Source organism: Rhinopithecus bieti, unplaced genomic scaffold, assembly GCF_001698545.2.
Source record: "Rhinopithecus bieti isolate Rb0 unplaced genomic scaffold, ASM169854v2 scaffold_39586, whole genome shotgun sequence".
In the NCBI taxonomy this organism is placed as follows: domain Eukaryota; kingdom Metazoa; phylum Chordata; class Mammalia; order Primates; family Cercopithecidae; genus Rhinopithecus; species Rhinopithecus bieti.
Genome location: NW_016816842.1, coordinates 2,642,952 through 2,665,600, shown reverse-complemented (window position 1 = coordinate 2,665,600; position 22,649 = coordinate 2,642,952). Strand labels below are relative to the sequence as shown.

At 48.2% G+C, this 22,649-nt stretch overlaps 1 protein-coding gene across 1 annotated transcript in view; it reads left to right on the top strand.

Annotated features, from left to right (window-relative positions):
• The window catches only part of PDIA5 (protein disulfide isomerase family A member 5), a 93,362-nt gene that overhangs the window by 33,458 nt on the left and 37,255 nt on the right, over window positions 1-22,649 (top strand). The window contains exons 4-8 of the mRNA XM_017855345.1: window positions 2,515-2,598; window positions 2,857-2,902; window positions 6,910-7,002; window positions 11,085-11,145; window positions 16,419-16,486. Of these exons, the coding sequence (XP_017710834.1) occupies window positions 2,515-2,598; window positions 2,857-2,902; window positions 6,910-7,002; window positions 11,085-11,145; window positions 16,419-16,486 (352 nt within the window). The remainder of the gene's footprint in view (window positions 1-2,514; window positions 2,599-2,856; window positions 2,903-6,909; window positions 7,003-11,084; window positions 11,146-16,418; window positions 16,487-22,649) is intronic.

The following is a 22,649-nucleotide window of genomic DNA, read 5'->3' as shown; positions in this document are numbered from 1 at the left end:
CGCACATCCCATCCCAGCCTTGGCTCCTGCCCCAGCTGCTATTTGTTGTTGCATTTGGGTGGACTGTAGGTGGTCACAGAAACAGTGGAGCACAGCAGAACAAAGACCAACGAGGAAAGTGCCAAGTGAGTGGTGGTAAACATCCCGAGTCGAGCCCTCTGTCCCGGGAAATTAACTCAAGCGGGGAAGGGGCACCTCATTCGCAGTTGTTCTCAAAAAGACCCACCACCCCTCAGTGCAGGTTCACCACAGAGTCCCTGCGGGACAGGGCACACCTGAACTGTAATAGCGGTTGTCAGAAGAGGCATATGTGGACCTCAGAGGGCTTTAGGATAAGAAAGTTTTCAGCGGATGCCCTGGGCTGCCCTCTGTATTTGGAGAGCCCACTCCCAGCTTGCCCCTTCTCTCTGGACTCTATCCTAAAATGTCCTTGCCACCTTGGGGGAGGAACTATTGCAGTTCCTCTCTGGATTCTTCATGCATTTCATGAGTCCCCACTGTTTGCCAGGCCCAGGGCTGGAAGCTACAGTGGCTGCAGTGATGGCTAGACAGCTGGGACTAGTAGGGAGGAAACCCCTGGGCCTGAGGGAGGAAGGGGGCAGGGAGACACTCCTCCTTTCTGACCATCCCACACCTCTCCAGTAAGACATGCTTCTTGAGTTGCAAATTGCATCTTTACACTTAAAATGAGGTCCTGCGTTTTTTCACATGTCCACTGATGAGTGTTGCTTTTAGAATTGAGCTGAGTGGTTTAATTAGTCCATCTGTTCTGGGCTGGGGCACAGCTGTGTGAAGCTGATGGCTGTTGGTGGAGGTGAGGCATGTAAGCAACTGGGGGATACAGTGCCTTGCCTCAGGTGGCTGTTGTACCTGTCCCAACAAAATTCCCCAAAAGATGACTCCAGTTGTGTAGTCAGTGGTGACCAGTGGGCATTGGGTAGCCAAGATGCCCTCACTGAGTCCTTTCAGGGCTGGGGAGATGGCCTCCAAGTAACAAGCAGAGCTCTCTGACTGGCTGAGTGCAGGCAGGATGGGGAAGCTGTGAGAGCAGGTCAGGTCTCTAAGGGGCTGGTGTAGGGCACAGGGGAGCCAAACCTCGTGGAGGTAGGGGAGAAGAACATGAGCCAGTGAAGGAGCTAGTCTAATGCAATGAGTGGTTTCCAAACTTGAGCACACATCAGAATCACCTAGAAGGTTGTTCAAATGCAATTGCTCAGGTATCCCCAGGGTTTCTGATTTAGTAGGTCTGGGATGGGGCTGATAATTTGCATTTCTAATAGGTTCCTGAATGATGCTGGTGCTACTGGTTCAGGGACCACATATTGAAATCCATTGTTCTAACAGGCAGGGCACTAAGATGAAATGAGGTTGTGCACGAGTGCTTTGTAAACGGGGAATGGTACCTGACAGGCATTTCTTATTGGAAGAGAGTGTAATATCCCAGATGCCAAGGGAGGGGCTCCTTTAACCACAGCCTGGTCCTTTCCCCTTTTGTCTTTTGTCAATACCTGGCCAGATTTCATAACTTCTTCAACATGGTCGCATGTTTTCCTCTTCCCTTGGTCACATAGTGTATAGCACGTAGCCTATGTCAGAGCTCTAAAAACAAAAATCTTGCTTGTCCCACCCCTGACAGTGATTCCAAATTAACAATCGGGGGAAGGCCAGGGCATCGATCTTTTTAAAAACTTGCCTGGTAAATCTAAAGAGTGGCCAGGATTGGAGTTTATTTTCTTGTTACCATGGGCTGTCCACACCCTAAGCTGCTGAGGCACCTCCTTTGTCTGGACCTGTCTTTGTCTGGGCCTGAGGGAGGAAGGGGGCAGGGATTCCAATCCAGCTAACATAGCAAAACCTGATCTCTACTAAATGTCCTTCTCCCTCTGTCTCTCTGTCTGTGTTGCCACCCACAAGTCGTGACACACCTGCTCCTGTCTGCTTGTCTCTTTCTTTTCTTTTCTTTCTTTCTTTTCTTTTCTTCTTCTTCTTTTTTTTTTTTTTTTTTTTTTTTTTTTTTTTTTTTTTTTTTTTGAGATGGAGTCTCTCTTTGTCATCCAGGCTGGAGTGCAGTGGCACGATCTTGGCTCACTGCAACCTCTACCTCCCAGGTTTAAGCGATTCTCCTGCCTCAGCCTTCTGAGTAGCTGGGGTTACAGGCATGCAACACCACGCCTGGCTAATTTTTGTATTTTTAGTAGAGACAGGGTTTCACCATGTTGGCCAGTCTGGTCTCGAACTCCTGACCTCAGGTGATCCACCTGCCTCAGCCTCACAAAGTGCTAGAATTATAGACATGAGCCCCCGCAGCCCGCCTCTGTCTTTCTTGATCAGCCCTTAGCCTCCTAGTTAGTCTCCTCCCTCCAGTTCTCACAGCCCATCTGTAGTAAGGCCCTCATCTGCTATTGGGAATTCCAAGTTACCTGGCTTATTTCTTAGGACACCAGCAGATTTTGCTGTCAACACCTTTATGAGGACTTCAGGTGATAAATGGTTCCCGACATTTGTGTCTTTCAGTGATGCAGAGAGTAGGAAATTGTGCAAGAAGATGAAAGTTGACCTGAGCCCGAAGGACAAAAAGGTCGAATTATTCCATTACCAGTAAGTACACATGGGCATTTCCAATTTCCAAGTAAGTGCCAAACGTTTTCATTGGTATTTTCAGTGAACAGCAATTTTTAGTTAGATTAATTTTATTTTGGAATGGTTTTCTTCCTGTGTTTACAATTGTTTCTTTAAAAAAATAAAAACCTGAACTGCATTCAAAAGCTGAACCTTATTAAGATGCTGCAGGAAACCAAAGGTATGTATCTTCACAACCATTCTTAAAGTTAACACATTTTTCTCCTCATTTGACAGGGATGGTGCATTTCATACTGAATATAACCGAGCTGTGACATTTAAGGTAAATTTACCTCCCTCATTCTCAGCAGAGGTGGAGTCTGAATGGACGCCCAAAGTCTGGCAGGTTTTCTCTCTGAGAAAAGAAAGGGCAGATTGCACAAATAGCTCTTCTGAATGACCTGAGAGATTCTTATCTCTAAAGCATATGTCAGCAGAATATCTGGAAAAGTTTGTAGCTCTTAACACAACAGATTGACCCAGCTTTGGAGATGGGCTTGTGAATGTATCAGCAGTTGTCCAGTGAGGCAGATGATGTCACCTCTCTCTCTGCCAAAGGCCTGGGCCTGCTTTTGCTGTAGCTTCAAAGTCCTCCCCTCATCTCTGCGGTAGTGGCCACCCTCAGGCTGGGTGGGACGTACAGTGCCCAGGTTAGCACAGGGTATCACACATGGGCAGGTTGGCACCTTTGGCCTGATGCATCTTGTTCCAGATGAGATACGGGTATCATTGAAGAGTTCCCTGCTATCAATCCAGTTTAGAAGTAGATGAAAAATCATAAATGGAAAGAAATATGAAATCCTGTAATCTATACATGCTTTGTAACCACAAAGCGGCTGCCCCAGCCCTTAGTCCTCCTGAACTGCAACTCTCCTCCTTCAGGGTTAGGATTCCCTTCCTCCAACCTGTCTTCTGCTTTCTGGTCCTGTGTTGGCTGAAGCCATATATTTCTTCTGGTCCTGACATGTTTGAACTCACTTCCTAACCCTCCTGTTTCCCACACTGGGTTGGACCCTGTGCTCCTGTCTCTTCATCTGCCCCTCTTTCTCCATCTGTGTCTCTTCCATTTTTTTCCTCTCTGTCCATCTGTCTGTGCAGCTGTCAGAGACCCTATCCCTCTGCCCTTCCTTCTCCCTCTGTCTCTCCCCACCATCTCTCCAGGTCATTTCTTGCTTATCCACTAACACTCATTCTTTTTTTAAGTTGCTACAGCATTCACCTTATATAGGGACTCAGCCTGATTACTCATCACCTTAACACCTACTTAGACACTTAGAAAGTTCTTCCAACTACAGTTGCTCAGCCTTTCTTATTCTGTGTTCAGACATCAACCGAAGTTATTGGAGAGAACACATGTTCCCCAGGAACAAGGTTTAATTGGGTGAGATGGGGGAAGTGCTTATGCAATGATGGAAAGAGGGCTAGGGTTTTGTTTTATTATTGGAGGCTGTGTATATTTTATGTTTAACTGAGACCTCTGAGGAATCCGTCTTGGGCTTATGGAGCAGGGAGTTCTGAGCAGCTACTCAGAACTGTGGTAGCAGAGAAGCAGCAAGAAGCCCAGGCGGCTCCAGCATGCCACTGGGTGTCTGGGTGGGAGAGGCAGAACCCTGGCTTTGCCCCACTTCTTACAAAGATCAGGTGTGTGAGGTCAGCGTTCTCTTGACCTTCCCGTGATTTTGGCATCAACAAGGTGAAGAAGTGGCTGAGCATTGTATGGGGCCAGAGTCTTCAGTTTCAGATGGCACTCTTAGTCCCAGCACCCCCAGCAGGACTGGGGCAGAGTCCCTGGAGTTCTCCAGGGCAGATTCCCTGGAGTTCTCCAGGGCAGAGGGAAGGGGACAGGATGGTTCCCTGACTGCTGATGGCTTCTGCTTTTTCAGCTTGAGACAGCTGAGATCAGAGCCCACCTTAGTCACTGATTAACTTTCTATTCAGTGTTTCTCCTGGGACCCTGACTCCAGAGAGACGGAGGAGCCCCCAATAGGAGGGGCCCATGGCCTGCAGGCCCGTGTTCTGGCTGTGGTTTTTGTCAACCCACATGGTTGGGCAGAAGCCTGGTCACAGATGCTGTGCCACGGCATCTAGAGAGGTCACAGGCCAGATAAGTGAGAACTTATCTCCCCATTGGCAAAGAATAGGAAACTCAAAGCGGGGAACATCCCCTTTAAGCTGCCTTTTCCTTGTTCGCACATACTCCCCAAATCCTTACTATAGAAGTGGTGAGGGCCAGAGGTGCCTGGCAGTCTGCATTCAGATGACTCACTGATGACCTCAGGGCCCAGTAGCTGTGAGCCAGGATCACAGCGGGGAAGGTGTCCTGAAGGCCAGATGCAGTGTCAGGCAGTGCCTGGGACTCAGAGCACCCAGAATAGGACAGTTAAGGGTGGGCTTCCAGGTACTGCTCCCCACAGACTTTCCCCATGAGGTCTTGTCCAGTTAGATCAACTCAGAGAGAACCTATGGGTGGGGTTATTCAGCTTCAGTTAAATGAGAATAATCCTCACCTGAAAAACAAGGTTGTGTGTATGGACATGTCAGTTGTCACATTAAAAGGTCATTTCTCTCCTTTTTCCATCCACTGCTGTCTTTTCTTCTTGGCCACCCTCAGACTGGATGGGACCTCAGGCTGAGGTGGAGATGGGGGCGGGGGGCCAGGAGCCCCCCAGAGCAGCAGTTCTTAACTTGTTCTGGGGTCCTGATCCCACTGAGCACCTACTGAACACAGACCTCCCTGAAACAGTGTGTATGCATACAATCAAAGTCAATGTTTTCACATGAGCCTGGGGTTTCTCTGACTCCTGAAGTCCCTTGTGCACCCTAGATTAAGAACCCTGTACCGGGTATTTCTGGAACCCCAGGCAGGTGGGCGCCTACCAGCATCTTTCTCACATGGCCTCGTGGACAGGTGCCTCTGCAGCTGTGGGTGAGTGCGGGTGTCGGGAAGACCCTGCCAATTCCATAGTTCCTTAGGTTGTCATGGCAAAGCCTTGACAAGGGACCGAGAAAGGGTGGATCCGCCTTTTGCTGCGGCAGAAATGGCTGTTCTCTTGCCAGGAGGCGTTTCACAGCTCCACTTGGACAGGCAGGAAGCACTACCTGAATGAAATCCTATGAAGGATTCATTCTTGGCTGTCTCCCATTCTCCCGTAGTAGTTCTTTCCAAATAGAGTTTCCAGAAATAATAAGCCTTTCTAAGGTCCTCTCTGTGTGTGACCGGTGGATGGGCTGAATGCATACCCTTATTATTATAGAAGGGCACTTCCCTTTCTCATCTCAGGCCACACACACACACACACAAACGCACACACTCTCAGTTCAGCATCTGCTCGCTGGAGCGTGGTCAAAGTTGACAGAAGTAACAGAATCTGACTGGGGTCTGGTACCTGATCCTGGCTCTCACAGACTTTGAGCACCATCTCTGAGTGACTGAGGGGGAAGGGAATGCTGCTTCTGCCCTGAACCGATGAGAGTGGCAGGGGGGTACGGAGGAGGGTGGAAGGACAGTGCCCCTCTTCCCTGCCCCTGTACGTCTTCCCCAAAGGGAGTGGAGATTTGAGTCATTGTACACATAACAAAGGCCAGCAAAGCCCTTTATCTGTAAGAACTTTGCCAGATCTTCAATCCAGGCAGTCTAGAAGAGGGGCCCAGGAAGAGAAGTATAGCCACAAGGGTGAGGCCACATTGGTGCTCACCCTGCCCTGGGGGCTTCCCAGCCTGGACCCCACTTATTCACATATAGTGGAGGATAATCAGGATTTAATCCACTCCAAAACCAGTTTAGATCATGAAATACCAAGCAGGTCATAAGTAGGCATGATGATCTGCTTATGGGATGACAGTTTTAGTGGCTGCAGGAATGTGGAAATGTTTCCTTTGGACAAGACTGAGACCATTATTCCATTAGTCAGAAAGACTTCTTGGAGGAGATGAGATTTAGTAGAAGCACTAATATGTCTCTGGTTTGAATAAGCCAACTCATTGTCTAAAATGTTCTTTTGTCTATGAAGATGCATATTAGGCATGGACCACCTGACTGGAGTGGGCAAGGTGTCTTGTGATTGAAAAAGCCTGGTGGGAGTGATGGAGGTGCATTTTTGGGGCACTTATCCATGATGTCAGTGGACAGTGGAAATAACACAACCTCCAAGCTTATGCCACGTGCAGTCCTGAACCCAGCACCTGGTGTGCCCAGGTCTCCAGGCAGGGAAACAGGACAGGTTCCTGATTCCCCCACCTCCCTCTTTTCAGGACTAAAATGCATTTTCTCTTCTCTCTTTTTTTCCTCAGTCCATAGTGGCTTTTTTGAAGGATCCAAAAGGGCCCCCACTGTGGGAGGAAGATCCTGGAGCCAAAGATGTTGTCCACCTTGACAGTGAAAAGGTAATGTATTCCTGTCAGTTCTGATGGATGCTGGAATCTTCCCTAGTACTAGGGCCTCCCAAGGAAAGGAGCCCAACGAACTGAGAAATGGGACTATTCCAGGATCACTTGTATTTCCTCTAGGGAAGCTAGGCCAGGACCCTAATATTTGACTCCCCTTCCCAGCTCCATCTTGTAACCAGTGGCGATCACATGTTGCCTGAGAATTTTCTTCATTCTTCACCTTCCTTATTTAATGTATTTGAACACGTTCAGATTTTCCATACATTAATATAGATTTAAATGTTCTCTATTGTGTAATCCAGATGTTGCTAGGATTGGCTTTACATCTTGTTTTTTTTTTTTTTTTAAAGAATAACCTTAGAGATTTAGGTTAGATTTCCAGAGACTTGAGGCAGATCTCTACAATTCTGGATCATTCTATAGCTTTCAACCAATTATTTACCCTCTTAAGCTTTGATTTCCAAATTTGGCCAGGGGTGGAGGTAGAAGGGTAGATCTAGATTATAGTCTTTGTTAGTTCTTAAGTATTTAACAAAAGCTATGACAGGCCGGTTGTGGTGGCGGATGCTTGTGGTCCTAGCTATTCAGGAGGCTTAGGCAGGAGGATCGCTTGAGCCTAGGAGTTCAAGGGTAGCCTGGTCAACGCAGTGAGACCCCATCTCTAAAAAAATAAAGAATGCAAAAGCTGTGACACACATTGCCCCTCCGTCCACAGCCTGCCCACCTGACCTGAATGTGCATCTTTAGCCATGTGCATCCGTGTTTCTATGATGCCTTCATTTAGGATGGGCAAGAATTTCTCTGTGATAGTCCAGATGGTCTGTGAGGCAAGCAGTGCTTTCTGTAGATGGAGGGAGAAGGTTCATTCCTATCTCGATAAAATAAAACATAGCTTTCATCTTTCTCTTCCTCCTCTCCCTTTTCCTTTAAAATTGTTAACTCTTTTTTGTTGTTGTTTTTAGAGACAAGGTCTCGCTCTGTCACCCAGGCTGGAGGAGTACAGTGTTGTGATCATAGCTCACTGTACGCTTGAATTCCTGGGCTCAAGCAATCCTCCTGCTTCAGCCTCCTAAGTAAGTGGGACTACCGGCGTATGCCACCATGCCTGGCTAGTTTTTAATTTTTACTCACGCCTGTAATCTCAGTACTTTGGGAGGTGGAGACGAGTGGATCACTTGAGGTCAGGAGTTCAAGACCAGCCCGACCAACATAGTGAAACCCCATGTCTACTAAATTACAAAAATTAACCGGGCATGGTGGCGCATGCCTGTAATCCCAGCTACTCGGGAGGCCAAGGTACGAGAATTGCTTGAACTCCAGAGGCAGAGGCTGCAGTGAACCAAGATCATGCTACTGCACCCCAGCCTGGGTGGCAGAGTGAGACTCTGTCTCAAAAAAAAAAAAAGACATCTTCAAGATGACAATACTGGCTCTTTGTATCCCAGAAAATGTTGTGCCCAACCCTTAATTTGAATCACCACTGATCCACTTGGTTGGCCTACAATGATGACACATTTTACTTTCCTCCAGAAAGTTAAAAAAAGTCATCATTTTCTTTTGTGCCAACAAGCATTAAGAGTACAGTCAACAGGCAAGTTACAGAGGCCCATGCCTGTAATACCAGCACTTTGGGAGGCTGAGGTAGGAGGATTGCTTGAGGCTAGGAGTTCAAGACCAGCTTGGGCAACATAGTGATAGCCTCCGCGCCGGGCCCACATGTTTTTTAAAAAGACATCTTTAAGGCCGGGCACAGTGGCTCACGCCTGTAATCCCAGCACTTTGGGAGGCCGAGGCGGGTGGATCACAAGGTCAGGAGTTCGAGACCAGCCTGGCCAACATGGTGAAACCCCATCTCTACTAAAGATACAAAAAATTAGCCAGGCGTGATGGCGCATGCCTGTAATCCCAGCTACTCGGGAGACTAAGGCAGGAGAATTGCTTGAATCTGAGAGACGGAGGTTGCAGTGAGCCAAGATCATGCCATTGCCTCCAGCCTGGGTGACAGGGTGAGACTCATTCTCAAAAAAAAAAAAAAAAAAAAAGCGTAAGAGGGGCAAGTGCCAGGAGAGAGTGGCACATGTGCCTAGAACCATGGAAATACAAACAGCCTAAACGGAGAGCTGCTCCTGTGATGATGAATTGTTGAGAGCCCCTCTGGAAAGTGATTGCCTGGTGCCTTCCTCCCCCAGATACAACGTCCTAACCTTCCTAAGGTTGTTCTTCTGTAACTGTAGGAATATCAATCGGAAATATTTCTTTCACACCTGTAGCGAATCCTCTCGTTCTGCTTTGTGCTCTTTTCTCTCCTATGGAAATAAGAAGTATAGCTGGTTGTCTGCTAATAGAATGTCCACATAAATAATGAAAAATTCCAAATTCAAGTTTGAATTGCTGATTCAATTTGTAGGCTTGGAATTTCATACTTTGTGAAGGTAATTAAGCATCTTTGAATGTAATATCTGTTACTACTCAGGATATGAAACCAAATTGCTATAGGCTCAATGAAAATCTCTTCTCATATCTTTTACTAGCTTTTATCTCCAGAAATTCCAGAAGACAATTTTAGCAGTGTTTGCATCCTGTACCTCTAGTTAGGGTTAAATATCTTGGTTACTAATTTTGTTTGGAAATTAGTGCAAACAAAATTTGTTTGAAAATTAGTGTCTTAACCCTATCTCTAGTTATGTAAACAAGGGTAAACTTTTCCAGAATTTATTCTAGTGTTTTGGATATCCACAAAATTTAATCTTTTTTTTAAACTAACTGAAAAATTTTAAGTTAATGCACATTGTTGAAAATTTAGAAAATACACCTTCAGCATAAAGAAAAAAAAAAATCACCCCATACCTTTACATTGAGAGAGATGCCTGCTGATATTTTTGTACTCTTCTAGGCTTTCAAGGTAATGTGTACATAATGTTTTTACTCACAAAGATGTCATTACATTTTATATGCTGTTTTGTAACTTGCTTCCCCCCGCTTTAGTGCACCGTGCACATCTGATTGTGACATTAAACACTCCTCTTTATCAGCTTTAATGATGTAGTAGTATCCCATTGTGCTGGATGTGCCATCATTTATTTACCTAATGCCTTCTTGCTGCCAGAAAGCTGCATTTTGAAATTTTCTTACTTTCCTTATTATTCAGAAGAGAAAACCCTCTCATTTTCTTCTGTAAAATGTGGTTGAGCAGCTTACTTTAATCAAAATATGCTCTTATCATCGTGCTTCACTGCAGTCCTTGATGGAGTTGCTTTTTCCCATCCATCATTGGCTCTCGTTGGAAGAAAAGTCTCTCTACCCTGTTCACACACTCAAGTCTTTACATGAGCACTGTGTGGCCATTTGTCTTTTTGCCTTTATTGTACGTATCTAACAAATCATTATGTATTGCTTAATAACATGCCTGGCACTGTTCTAAGGGTTTTACAAATCCATTTTGCCTGTAACCTCCTGGAGGGTGGAGCAGGCCCCCTCCTTCTGCCCTGTGTGCTCGGTGGACTCCTGGGGACAAGGATGGTGGTGGCACAGCTGGAGCCTGAGAAGAGATTAGCAAGAGATTAGTGGGTATGGGTTAACCCCTCTTCCCACAGTGAGCGGATCCCCATCTGGCCAAGTCGGGCACACATGAAAACAGCCATCCGCACCACAACAAAACCGCTGTGTAAGTCACAGGAAGGGGCAGCCTATTCAACAACCCCATGGGACAAAAACCGCTCTTTGCCATCTTTGAACTGTTCAGGTGGAACTGAAAGGAAAGCCAGCAGCCTGGACCTCACGACTCCCTCTCACCAGGTGGCCAAAGCCATTTGTTAGCTTGGGGCCTCAGTTTTCCCATCTGTAATACACGAGGGTGGTCTCAAATAGATCATCTCTGTGGTTCTTCCAGCTCCGGACCTGCCGCGGCTCTGCCCCCACCCACAAATCAGCTACCAGCGTGTACTTTCTGAAGTGCTCACTCCTGCTCCCCTCCGCATCCCTACCCTTCACCCCCGCTGTGTGCAGAAGGGTCAGGGAGGGGGTCTCATCCTGTTATTGTGTTGTGTGTGAGCTGCTGGTATTCTCTTTTTGTGCCTCAGGACTTCAGACGGCTCCTGAAGAAGGAAGAGAAACCGCTCCTCATCATGTTTTATGCCCCCTGTGAGTGAACTTTCTCCCTTGGGCCAGAGTTAGTTGTTTAGTCTCTTTGTGGGAGGGAGGCGGGTGGGGGCTGCGGGCGGGGTTGGGGGGACTAGCCCGGGTTCCTCGCTTAGAATGCTGAAACTCATCTCTGCATCTGCTCCTCTTTTTCTTGGTCTTTGCCTTTTCATCTGGCTCCTCCCCTCCTGCTGTCCGCCCTGCACTCTGTCTCCACTAGAATCTGTGTCCTTCTACCCTCTTTATCCAGAGCTCCACCCTGTCTGGTCAGCTCCACCTTCCCCAGCCATGTCCCGTTTCCTGCTGGTGGTGCCATGCCTCCGTGCTGGTCACCCTGTGGCTGTTCTCCACCCCTCAGGCATGGGGTCGTGGTCCAGAGCCTGGCCCACCTCTGGGGCAGCAGCTCGTCTAGCTCTGACTCCTGCATCCTCTGCTGGCATCCTCTGCAGGTGCCACCTGGGAGGATCGGGGAACCAGGAGCAGAGAGAAATGGGTTCCAGGATTTGGGCTCAGTCCCTGTATGAGGCAGGAGGATGTGGAAATGGCAGGAGGATCTTTCAGATGACAGCCCGAACATGTGGGTTTGAATCCCAGCTGTGCCACCAGCAAGCCGGGTGAGCTTGGCCAAGTCCTTCACCTCGCTAGGTCTCAGTTTCCACATCTGTAAGAGAAGGGACTGGATCACAGTAGTAGCTTTCAAATTTTTTGACTGAATTTCACAGAATTAAAAATGTTTTATATTGCAACTCAGTATTAGAAGTATATATAAATTATATGCAAATAAGCTGAAACAAAAGTTTTGCAAAACCACTCTTGCCCTTACTATTGCCATCTGTTGTTTACCAAATGTAATGCCTACTATTTTCTGTTCTGTTTTATTTAAAAATTATTGATTATTCCTACTGCTTCATAACTCTCTGACAAATGGTCACCAAATTATGGCCCACGGGCCAGCTGCCTCTTTTTGTAAAGGTTTATTAGAACCCAGCCATGGCCATACATTGATGTGATGTCTGTGGGTGCTCACGATCTATACCAGCAGAGTTGAGTACTTATAACAGAGACAGTGTGACCTGCAGAGCCTCAAATACTCACTGTCTGGGCACCTCCACATTCTAATGGGTCCCAACTCACAGGTTGAAAATAACCCTGGATTTGAGCCTGGCAAGGCCCTCTGTGCTGCCTCTGTGAGCTGCATCGGCCCTTCATGAAGCCAGCAGGGTCAGTGTCTCCCTGAAGGCTGTGGTGACAGAGGGGCTGTATATGATGCAAGGCAGGTGAGCCCAGGTGTGTGCGTGGCTCAGGAGGGTGTCATAGGCTCTGGTTTGTCATAGCAAACGAGAGTTCTGTTTGCTCATGAAAGCCCATCTCGAATCCCACTTCCTGAGTTATTTGCAACGGTTCCTCCCATCTGTGCCCTGGGGATGACGCCCCCTGCCGGATGCCCCTCTGTGGCACTCTGGTGGTTCTGCCTGACTTGAGCCAGTAGTTTATTCGCCATAACAGCAGCCTTTCCTTAGCCTGTTTTTGGTTTGTTTGTTTGTTTGTTTTTTGTGACAGAGCCTTGCTCTGTTGCCCAGGCTGGAATGCAGTGGTGCCATCTCAGCTCACTGTTTGTTTGTTTTTTGTGACAGAGCCTTGCTCTGTTGCCCAGGCTGGAATGCAGCGGTGCCATCTCAGCTCACTGCAACCTCCACCCCCCGGGTTCAAATGATTCTCCTACCTCGGCCTCCCAAGTAGTTGGGACTACAGGTGCCCGCCATGACGCCCAGCTAATTTTTTTATTTTTTGTAGAGATGTGGTTTTGCCATGTTGGCCAGGCTGGTCTCGAACTCCTGACCTCAGGTAATCCCCCACCTCGGCTTCCCAAAGTGCTGGAATTACAGGCGTGAGACACTGTGTCCAGCCCTCCCAGCCCTGTTTTGATTGCTGGGTGTCCTCCAGTCTCAGCCTCCTCCCCAGGCCTCCTCGCTGGCCCCAGGGCTGTGCTCACCTGTGGGAGAAGGCCCTGGTGTCTCACTTGCTATAAATCCAGCTCTGCCCTGAATGGTAGCTACTGTAACCCTCCCTCCTTCTCTTTATTAATGTTCTTTAGTTGGTTTCACCCCTTTTTGTTTCTTTGTGGAGGAATATTATTAGCTATCCAGCTGTGAATTGCTTTAGGAATTATCCTTGTCCACACAGATCCTAGAGGATGGGCCTCCTTTGGTGTATCTTAAAGTCCTTCGGGATGCAACACATTGGTTAAATGAAGCTGTAAAACGCAGTGTATGTCAACATGCAGCATGTGCCACAAGACAGCATCCAGGCGTAACCAGGCAGGTCTCAGTGTGATGCCATTAGTCATTTAGAAGTGGTGCACTGGCAGTTTGCGCCTGCATGCTGTGCCCTATCCCGCCACGCACCCAGGCTGTGTGGCAGTGTGCTCATCCCACCCTTCACAACAGAGATGCGAGCACAGTTATCATCTGTACAAAAGAGAAAGCTGGGGCAGGGGAAGTTAGGTACCTCACAGAATCACAAAGCTTATTGGTGGTCGGGGAGGGAGGAGAAAACTCGGAGGTTAAGTTAAACTTTTGGTAGAGGGTCAGATTGGTTGGACTCCTAGGTCCCAAGGAACCTCAGGACTCTTCTTTTGATTATACACGTGTGTATGTTTTTTTACAAAATGAAACAAGCTTGTGCTTTTAGCACACTAGTCTAATCAAGTCTTCATGGCATCAACATTCAGCTGATTCCTGGGATACACAGCAGTTCCCTAACTGGGACGTCTATTAGGACTCTGTGACCCTTTGGTCACACGTGGGGTGAATGGGCCCAAAGGCAGTGGGAACCTTCGGTGGTGACAAGGAACCTGGCTCCCCAGGTTTGCTTTCTGAATTAATGATAAAATAGAAAGGCTGACTACTCTGACTTTTGGGGTTTGAGAGTGATAATTAGTCTTACCTCTCCCCCTTTCTCCCAGTGGAATCAGCTAGAAGATGAACTCAGGAATCACAGGGCCAGCTCTATTTTTGGTAAAGTTAAATTGGAAACTGGCTTGGCCTGTGGTTTCCTACTCCTCCTCCATCACCTTTCCCCCACCAGTAACCTCCACCCAGCACCGCTGGCCCTGCCCACTGGGACAGCTGGCCGACTTATCCCCCATTTCAGGGTATTGTTGCTGCAGGCTGCAAACAGGCAGAACAGGAAGAGAGAGGCCACACTGTGGAGACAGATAGTAAATAAAGTTCTTCATAGATGAGTGTGGCCCAGTGGGCGTCAGACTCAAGTCACTGAGCAAAGAATGAGTGAAAGGCTGCAGGTGTCCCCCGCTTTATTTTCCTTCCTGGGGAGTGGAGCGACGTCCTCTTCCCTCACTGGAAGTGTTTCCCCCACCACGGACCGGGAAGCACGTTCTGAGGCCTGGTGTTGAACTAAGATGTCACTGCAGGCACTGAACATTCCCCAGCTCTATCTAACACCTGCGGGGCACCTATCCCCACTGCACAGATAAGGAAGCCAAGGCTTGGAGAGCCCAGGCCACTTGCCCAGGATCACCCAGCCAGCGGGAGTTATGGGGAGATGCAGACCTCGGTCTCGGCCTCGTTCTTCCCAGAGCTGAGCTCCTTGCTCTGCACCACCTGCAGCCTCCTGTTTTCTACCCGGTGCATTTCTCCCAGAGCATTGTTCCTGCTTCTGTTCTCCTCTCTCTGAATCCCCACAGTGGGAACAATGCCCCTGACAAGTGTCATATTCCTTCCTTCATGCTGCTGGTGGTGTTCGCACTGAGGTGGCAGGTCCTGAGGAGAGGTGCCTCTTACCTTCTGAGGGCAGGTTCGGCAGGCTCCCACTGCAGTCTGGCCTCAAAACAGCCCCTTCTCTCCTGCCAGGACTGATGGCAGAACTTAAGCCCAGGGTTCACGTACTGGGGTGTGTGTGAGTCCACCTGTCAGGAATGTCAGGAGGGGGCTGTGGGGCATTTTTGGAGCCTCATGGCCAAATGTCCTGTGTCTGCATCTTGTCCAATAGGCTTGGTGCTGGAGAGGTTCTGGTGACCCAGAAGGAATGTTGGCCTTCTGGCTTCACAGCCTGTCTAGGCGTCAGCTAAGCATGGATTGGAGCTAGGCTGCCTGTCACCACATGGACCCTCTGCCTGCTGTGCCAAGCTGAGATCAGCCTGACACATGATTCCAGGCAGCTTTGATTCTATGGTCTTCAGATGCATCTTAAGCCCTGTTTTGTAGCAGAGAGGCGGTCAGAAAGGGTAATAGCCTGGCACTTCAGAATCACTGCTGTCTGAAGAAACTGCTCATGTCCTGTGGGATTGGTGCTGAAACATGGTCTGCTCTGGTTGAAGGGAAGGAGTTTAAGGTCACTCTGATGTTTTAGTGGATGTATGGGACCTGGCCTTCCTGGTCGCTTGAACCCAGGAGGTCAAGGCCCCCTATCAAGGCTGTGGGTCTTCACCACTAGGAGAGGAGTGTGACCATGGTAGATCACAGAGCCCCGGAGGGCTGAGCCAAGGCCATCGCACGCAGAATCCTTTGCTGTCAGAGCTGGAAGGGGCCTGAGGTTGTGTGGTCCAGCCCCCCTCATCTGCCAGAAGAAACAGCCCAGGGAGAGGAGGTGACTTCTCCAAGGCCTTCAGCAAGTTGAGCAAAGATCAGAGTCCGCGTGGCATCCCGATTCCTGGCCCGTTGTTCTTCCCACGGGCCAGAGCCAGCACTGTTCACGGTCAGCCTGCCTCCGGTCATTGCTTAATTATCCTTGTTAATGAAAGAGAAAGGAGGCATGGACATTCCAAAAGTGATTGTATTCGTGGTCACACGTTTTTCTTCATAATGGCGTTTGACTCTGGCTCATTTGCAGGCCCTGCCTGGGTAGTGAGGGGTGGCTTTTCGCTGTGCACGCAGCAGTTGCTCTCTTGACACCTGTTCTGGTTTTCTGAATTTCTGTTGAATTCATTATCAGCACTGAAGTATTCTGGGCTCTGCTCTTCTCCCATCGTGTCAGGTTTGTTTCTTCAGTTCAACATTTATGAGTGGTTGCTGGGCAGTGCCTTGTTTTGCACCACTGATACTGTAAGCTCTTTGGGGGCCGGGACTCCCGCCTCCTGTTCCTTTTGTGTTCCCAGGGTCTGGAATAGTCCTGAGCTTCTCAAGGCTGGATAAGCTTGTTGGGTAGAGGATGGCCTCTACTTGTTGGGTAGAGGATGGCCATGGGGAGGCAGGGCAGAGTGCAAGGGCTCAGCCATCTCTGTAACCAGATGTGGTCTCTCTCCTGCCTGTGACCAGGGTGCAGCATGTGCAAGAGGATGATGCCACATTTCCAGAAGGCTGCAACTCAGCTGCGAGGCCACGCCGTAAGTGAGGCACCATTGCCTGGCAGGGCTGGGTCACTCTTGGACTTGGCAGAGGAAGGGTGCCGGGGGTGGGGTGGAGACAGGTTTTGAAATGGTGAGGATGGCTGACCCTGCTGCCTGGGCCATTGCTGAACCAAAGCTTTGCTTGGAGCTCAGAGACCTGTTCTCTGTGAAGGTTGAGAACTCCACCAAGTTGCTAGGACCAGGAGAGTTTGACACCTGCCAAAGGCCAGTGATAAAATAGGACACCAGCAAGATGCACATGTGGCATCGTCAGGGGACAAGGGACCAAGGTCAGAACATCATGAGTCCAGAATTTTGAGGGCTAGGCTCCAAAGTGAGCTGAGGCAGCTGTTGGGGAGCCCAATGGCAAAGAAGAGGGTGCGATGACCTTAGGGGTGGACCAGAAGCATAAAGGGGGCTCACAGAGGTGACGGCCTGTCCAGGCTTCCCAGGCTCTGTGGTTCCTGTGGGGCGAGAAGAATGGTGGAAACCAGGGGAGGAGGAGGTGGGTCTGGATGGGGAGCGAGACACCTAGGAATGCAGGCATTCTCCCAGGAGGGAGTGTAGGGAAGGATAGGCAGAATGGAGACACGTGTCCTAAGGATGCCCACCTCTACAGGAGGAGGAAGAGAAGCCACTAAGGAAGTGGGCCTTCAGAGAAGTAGGAGCAGCTGGGGTGGGGCAGAGAGGTAAAAGGGGAACATGGAGTGTTGCGGGGGAGAAGAGAGCTGGGAGGGGGGACAGACATTATCCAGAAGGGCCAAGGGTCAGTCACCAAATGCTCCCTGGTACCTCTGTGTTCCCCCACCCTGCCAGACTTTTTTGTTCTCTGCCTTGTGTCTTATTTTTTCATTGTGGTAAAAAACATGTAACATTACATTGACTATCTTAGTCATTTCTAAATGTACAGTTCAGTAGTGTTGAGTATATTTACACTGTTGTGCAACCTTTCTCTAGAACTTTTTCATTTTACAAACCTGAAATTCTATACCCACTAAATATGAATTCTGCCTTCTCATCCCACCCCTGCCCTTGATAAACTGCCTTTCTACTTTCTGTTTCTATGATTATATATGTATATATATCTGTCTGTTTTAGAGACAGGGTCTCACTATGTTGCCCAGGTTGGACTTGAACTCCTGGGCTCAAGCAATCCTCCCATCTTAGCCTCCTGAGTAGCTGGGACTTCAGGGGTGTGCCGTCTAGCCAGGCCTATTTCTATGATTTTGACTATTTTAAGTTACTCCTATGAGTGGAATATATAGTATTTGTCCTTCTGTGACTGGCTTATTTTGCATTATATCCTCAAGTTTCATCCATGTAGCATGTCATAGGATTTTCTTCTTTTTTTAGGGCTGAATTATATTCCACTGTATGTACGTACCATATTTTCTTCACACACTCATCTGTTGATGAGTTGTTTCCAGCTTTCTTGGATGCTGCGAATAATGCTGCAATGAACATAGGTGTACAAATACCTCTCTGGGATCCTGCTTCTAATTCTTTTTGATTTCTGTTTGTCCATTTTTGCACTTTCCCCAAGTAGCAGAAGTATCTTGTTTTGATGGCAACATAAAAACAGCTGCTGGCTCCTCTAGGGAGCGTGGAAAAATCCATACATCTTTCATGAAAGGTTATCGAGAGGAGCCATCTCAGTGGTGTGGCCAAAGCCCCATTAAGGGAGATCTGAGGTCCTGAAACTGCATCATGATCTTTGTGGATCAAATTAAGTGGTGATTAGCTCAAAGTCAACTTAAAAAGTTTAAGTGGCAGCACCTGGGCATGGCGATGGCCCTGCTCTCCAGCTGCAAGATGGGGCTGCAGAAAGCCAATGCTTTCTCTTTTGACCTCATTCTGGGGTGACACTGAGGTCCTGCTTGCTTCTCACTAATGAATTCTTAGTAACTTGCCTGGAGACATTTGGTCTTGGGGCACACATACATTACTCCAGGGAAGTTTCACTTCACATTATTGGGACCTCAATAGATACCATATTTTGAGATTATTTAGCCTGGAGAAAAGAATTAATTACCCACAGTATTTTCTCTGCCTACTCCCGCATACACTTAGAAATCTGCTCAGCTCAACTTCCCAAATTCTGTGCTGTTGAAGGTAAATAGCTCAGCCCCAAATCAGATCACAAGTTATCCTGGCTAGACCCACTGAAGCAGAAGAGGACTTGGTGCCAGTCTTGGTGCATCTCGTGGGCCATTCTCAGCCAATGCTGCATCCACTGCCAAACTCAATATTCTTCCAGGTCCCCTCCCACACTGCCACAGAGCTTGTCCCTGTCAAGCACAGCCAGATATGTTCATCTTTGCTTTTGTTCCAGATCACTTTGTTCAGCACTTGAAACTAATTATGATATGTGAGTTTCTTGGGCAAGGGAGTCGTGTTCATGTCTATTTCTTTAGCACATAGCACAGGGCCAAGCTCACATTAGATACCCGGTATTTGCCAATGAATGAATAGGCTTGTGGCTCATCACTCCTGGTGGGTATGTTTTATTTTAAGCTCTATATTAAGAGTGATGGTCCTCTCTTTTAAAGGAATTCAGAGCATTTGTTATTAAGGCCAGAAGCATAGTGAGAAGGACATTTGTGGGATAGGTTATAAGGTTAACTGCAAAGACCACTCAAGTTCAGAATACCAGCTTCCGGCAGGGCATGGTGGCTCACGCCTGTAATCCCAGTGCTTTGGGAGTCCAAGGCAGGAGGATCACTTGAGGCAATACCAGCCCGGGCAGCACAGTGAGACCCCATGTCTACAAAAAATTTTAAAAATTAGCTGGGTGCAATGGCATACACCTGTAGTCAATGCTAGCTACTTGGGAGGCTGAGGTAGGAGGATCACTTGAGCCCAGGAGTTTAAGGCTGCAGTGAGCTATGAGTGTGCCATGCTCTGCACAACAGAGTGAGATCCTGTCTCTAAAAAAAAAAGAAAAAATGAATTTCAGCTTCTCCTGCCTGGCCCAGGTCTAGAAATATAAAAGTTACCCATTCTAATTCCCTCAACATTACAGAAAAGTCAGGGGCATTGTCTACAAAGCTGGGCAAGTCAAGTTGTGACCAGGTGTTGGCTGCCTTGGCCTAAGACATCTGGGTTGTGTAAACTCATTTCTTTGTTTGTATATTTTCTTGCTTGGGTTTGTTTTGTTTTATTTTCGCTTTCATTTCCTAGAAAAGCATCTTCTGGAAAGTTCTAGCCCTTTCCCAGCTACATAAAGGGGAAAGGGCCCTGGCCACTGCAGGCATCACCCATGTAGGAGGCCCCTAGAGGCTAGGGCCTTACTCTGCAGGGGCAGCTCACCAGAAACTGGGGACCGGGCTAGAGGGGTTGAGTGACCACAGGTGTCAATTGCTTTTTGTTTTCACACACAGAGAAGAGGTGGGACTAATAAATGGGCTGCTGTTCCCCAGAAATCCTCCTCCTCGCTGCTAAACACAACTAGATTAGGGCCTTCTGTCTCCTCTTCATCTCTGTCATCTTTGAGCCTTTATGGCTGGCTCTGTCTCTGGCAAGGGTCAAAAATCTTCCTCCTCGCACTCCAGCCTGGGTGACAGAGCGAGACTCCGTCTCAAAAAAAAAAAAAAAAAAAAAATCTTCCTCCTCTACAGATTTCTTGGGAGGTATTCAACCTGATGATATCATTAGGAAGGAAGGCATGCCAGGTCAGGGATGCACAGCCTTTGCCATTTCCAAACTTAGGGCTGCCTCTTTTTTGCTGTCATTGACGTCTAGTGACTCATCGCATCTGTCCCATCTACTCCTGCTAATTGACATCCTCATTAGCAGCCACGCTGCCCCCTATCTCAGAGCAACCGTTAGAATGAGCCCTGTCTCCATCTGCCTCTTCCCAGCCTTGCCAGTTATTGACATCTGCACTGAGCCTTTGAGCTTTGCCAGTCTTTGGTGGACCTCGGCCATGATGGGCCAGTCTGGGTATAAACACCATGAAATAGAACCGTCATGACGACAGATTTGTACAGACCAGGCTCTAGTGCTGGTTCGTGCTAACCAGCTGGGAGATCTTGGTCCAAGTTCCTTAGCCTTAGAGCCTCCATTTTTCCATCTATAAAATGGAGATGATAATGCCAACCCTGCCCACCTCACTGGGTTGTGGTGAGGAACAAATGGGCTGTGCGGAAGAAGCCCTGTACCCCACAGAGCGCTCACAAACAAAGATGACTGATCCCCTCTCTTCCCTACAGCTGCCCTGCACCATGTTCCTCCCACCGGCTAGATGGGGGTGCTCCCAAGGTTCCGCTTTCCTGTTAACACATTGGAGCAAGGGTTTGTCTTATTATGGTTTGCCCTCCAATGACTGCATCTCTGTCCATAGCTTCAACAAAACATAACTCTGTGGAGCCCGAGTCCTTCCCCTAAGTGCCAGTGTCACATGTCAGATGGCTTGCATCACATCTCCATCTGGATTTTTTCACTTGTGTCTCAAATGCATGTCTGAAAATTCAGTATCTTTCCATCTGGCAGACTGTGAACTTTGCATTAAGACCTTTCCCCAGGGGCCAGGCTCTTTCCCCGCCCCCCACCCCCACATCTCTTTACTGAGGCATCATCAGGCATCTTCCTCATGCACCCTTCATCCTCTCCCTGCCCACCAGTCCTGTCCACGCTCTAGTGGGCCATGCTAACTGGTTGCCAAAGGCTGCTGACTTGTCTCCCGACCACAGCATTCCCTCATAGCTCGTCCTTCTGCTTCGAGAGATGCAACTGGGTTGCAGATTGCTTTCTTACTTAGAAACCCTCGGGAGGTCTCCATCACTTCCTGAATACAGTCCTGATTTCTCAGGCATTTCAAGCCTTTCCCAAAGTGATTCTGGCCAACTCATTCAGCCTTTTCTCTCATGTCTTCTCCTTTCTGTGTATCCTGCCTTCCAGTTAGAAGGAAATGTGCTCCATTTCTTGGGCCACATCTTTCTTTGCCTTGCCTCCAGTTGCCCATCCCGGGACGTCTGTTGAAATCTTACTCTCCTCTGAGTGCAAGCTCACATACAGCCTACGCTGAGAAGCTGCCGTGATGATTCCTGGCAGCAGGGCTGAACACCCAGAAGAGCATGTCACGCCAGCTGAGTGGCCCCAAGCATGCAGATGGCGGTGGGGAGGGGGGAGGCTGTGTTCTTATCTTCTCCGTAGGCCGAGACCAGGTGTTTCGCCTCGTTTGACTTCACAAATTCTAACTCCAGAGAGTGTTTGTATGTAGTTGTTCAAAAACCTTTGTCTCATTAACTAATAGATGCCCCCAAAGTGGCACAAAAGTGCTACAGAAACTTGGAGAATTAAGAGCTCACCCCAAGCAAAGGTGGTTTGAAAAGTCTGCCTAGAGAGGTGAGGTTTGATTTGCCTTAAGGGATGGGTGAGTCTGGGGGTCTCCAGGAGGTGAGGGATGGGTAGCCTCAGCAAGGGGACTGAAAGGCACCAAGTGGGGACCAGGAGAGAACAGCAAGTGTTCCAGAAATGTGGGCAGAAATAGAGCACCTCCTAGTCCTAGTAACAAAAATAGCTAATACATTTTGAGTGTTATTGATACTTTCCTTGTATTATCTCATTGAATCTTCTCAACAACCACATGAAGCGGCTGCAGATGAGAAAAGTGAGACACAGAGACAACTGTGACTCTTTGAAGGAAATACACGACCACATAGGGAATCGGGACTCAAACCCAGGCATCCCGAGCCCATGCTTCCAGCCACTACACCATGTTGCTGCTGCACTCAGCAAGATGTCTGAGAAGGCAGACGGCCCAACTTCCTTCCTGTGCAGAAATCTCCGACTGTCTTGTTCCTAGGAGAATAAAAAATCTAGACCCTAACAGGTGTACAATGAAGAGTTTTGTAAGAAAGAAAGATTCAAAAATGAAATAGGTAACATATGGGCATTGAATATGGAGCTGGATTTTCGCCTATATTCAATGAAATTGGAAGGTTTTGTGCAGGGAAGTGATGTAATGAGCGAGGAGGACATGTAAGATTAATCTGTGGTGAATGTGCACTGACACTGGGGAGATCAATTAGGCAGAAAAAAAAAGGACTTTTAAAGTAGACAAATATTACTGGAACAGGCCACTGGAGCAGTCTGGGAAATGAGCAGAATGACTTTTATAGAACATTCCAGGGCTTCAAGTGAATTTGAATTCAAATTT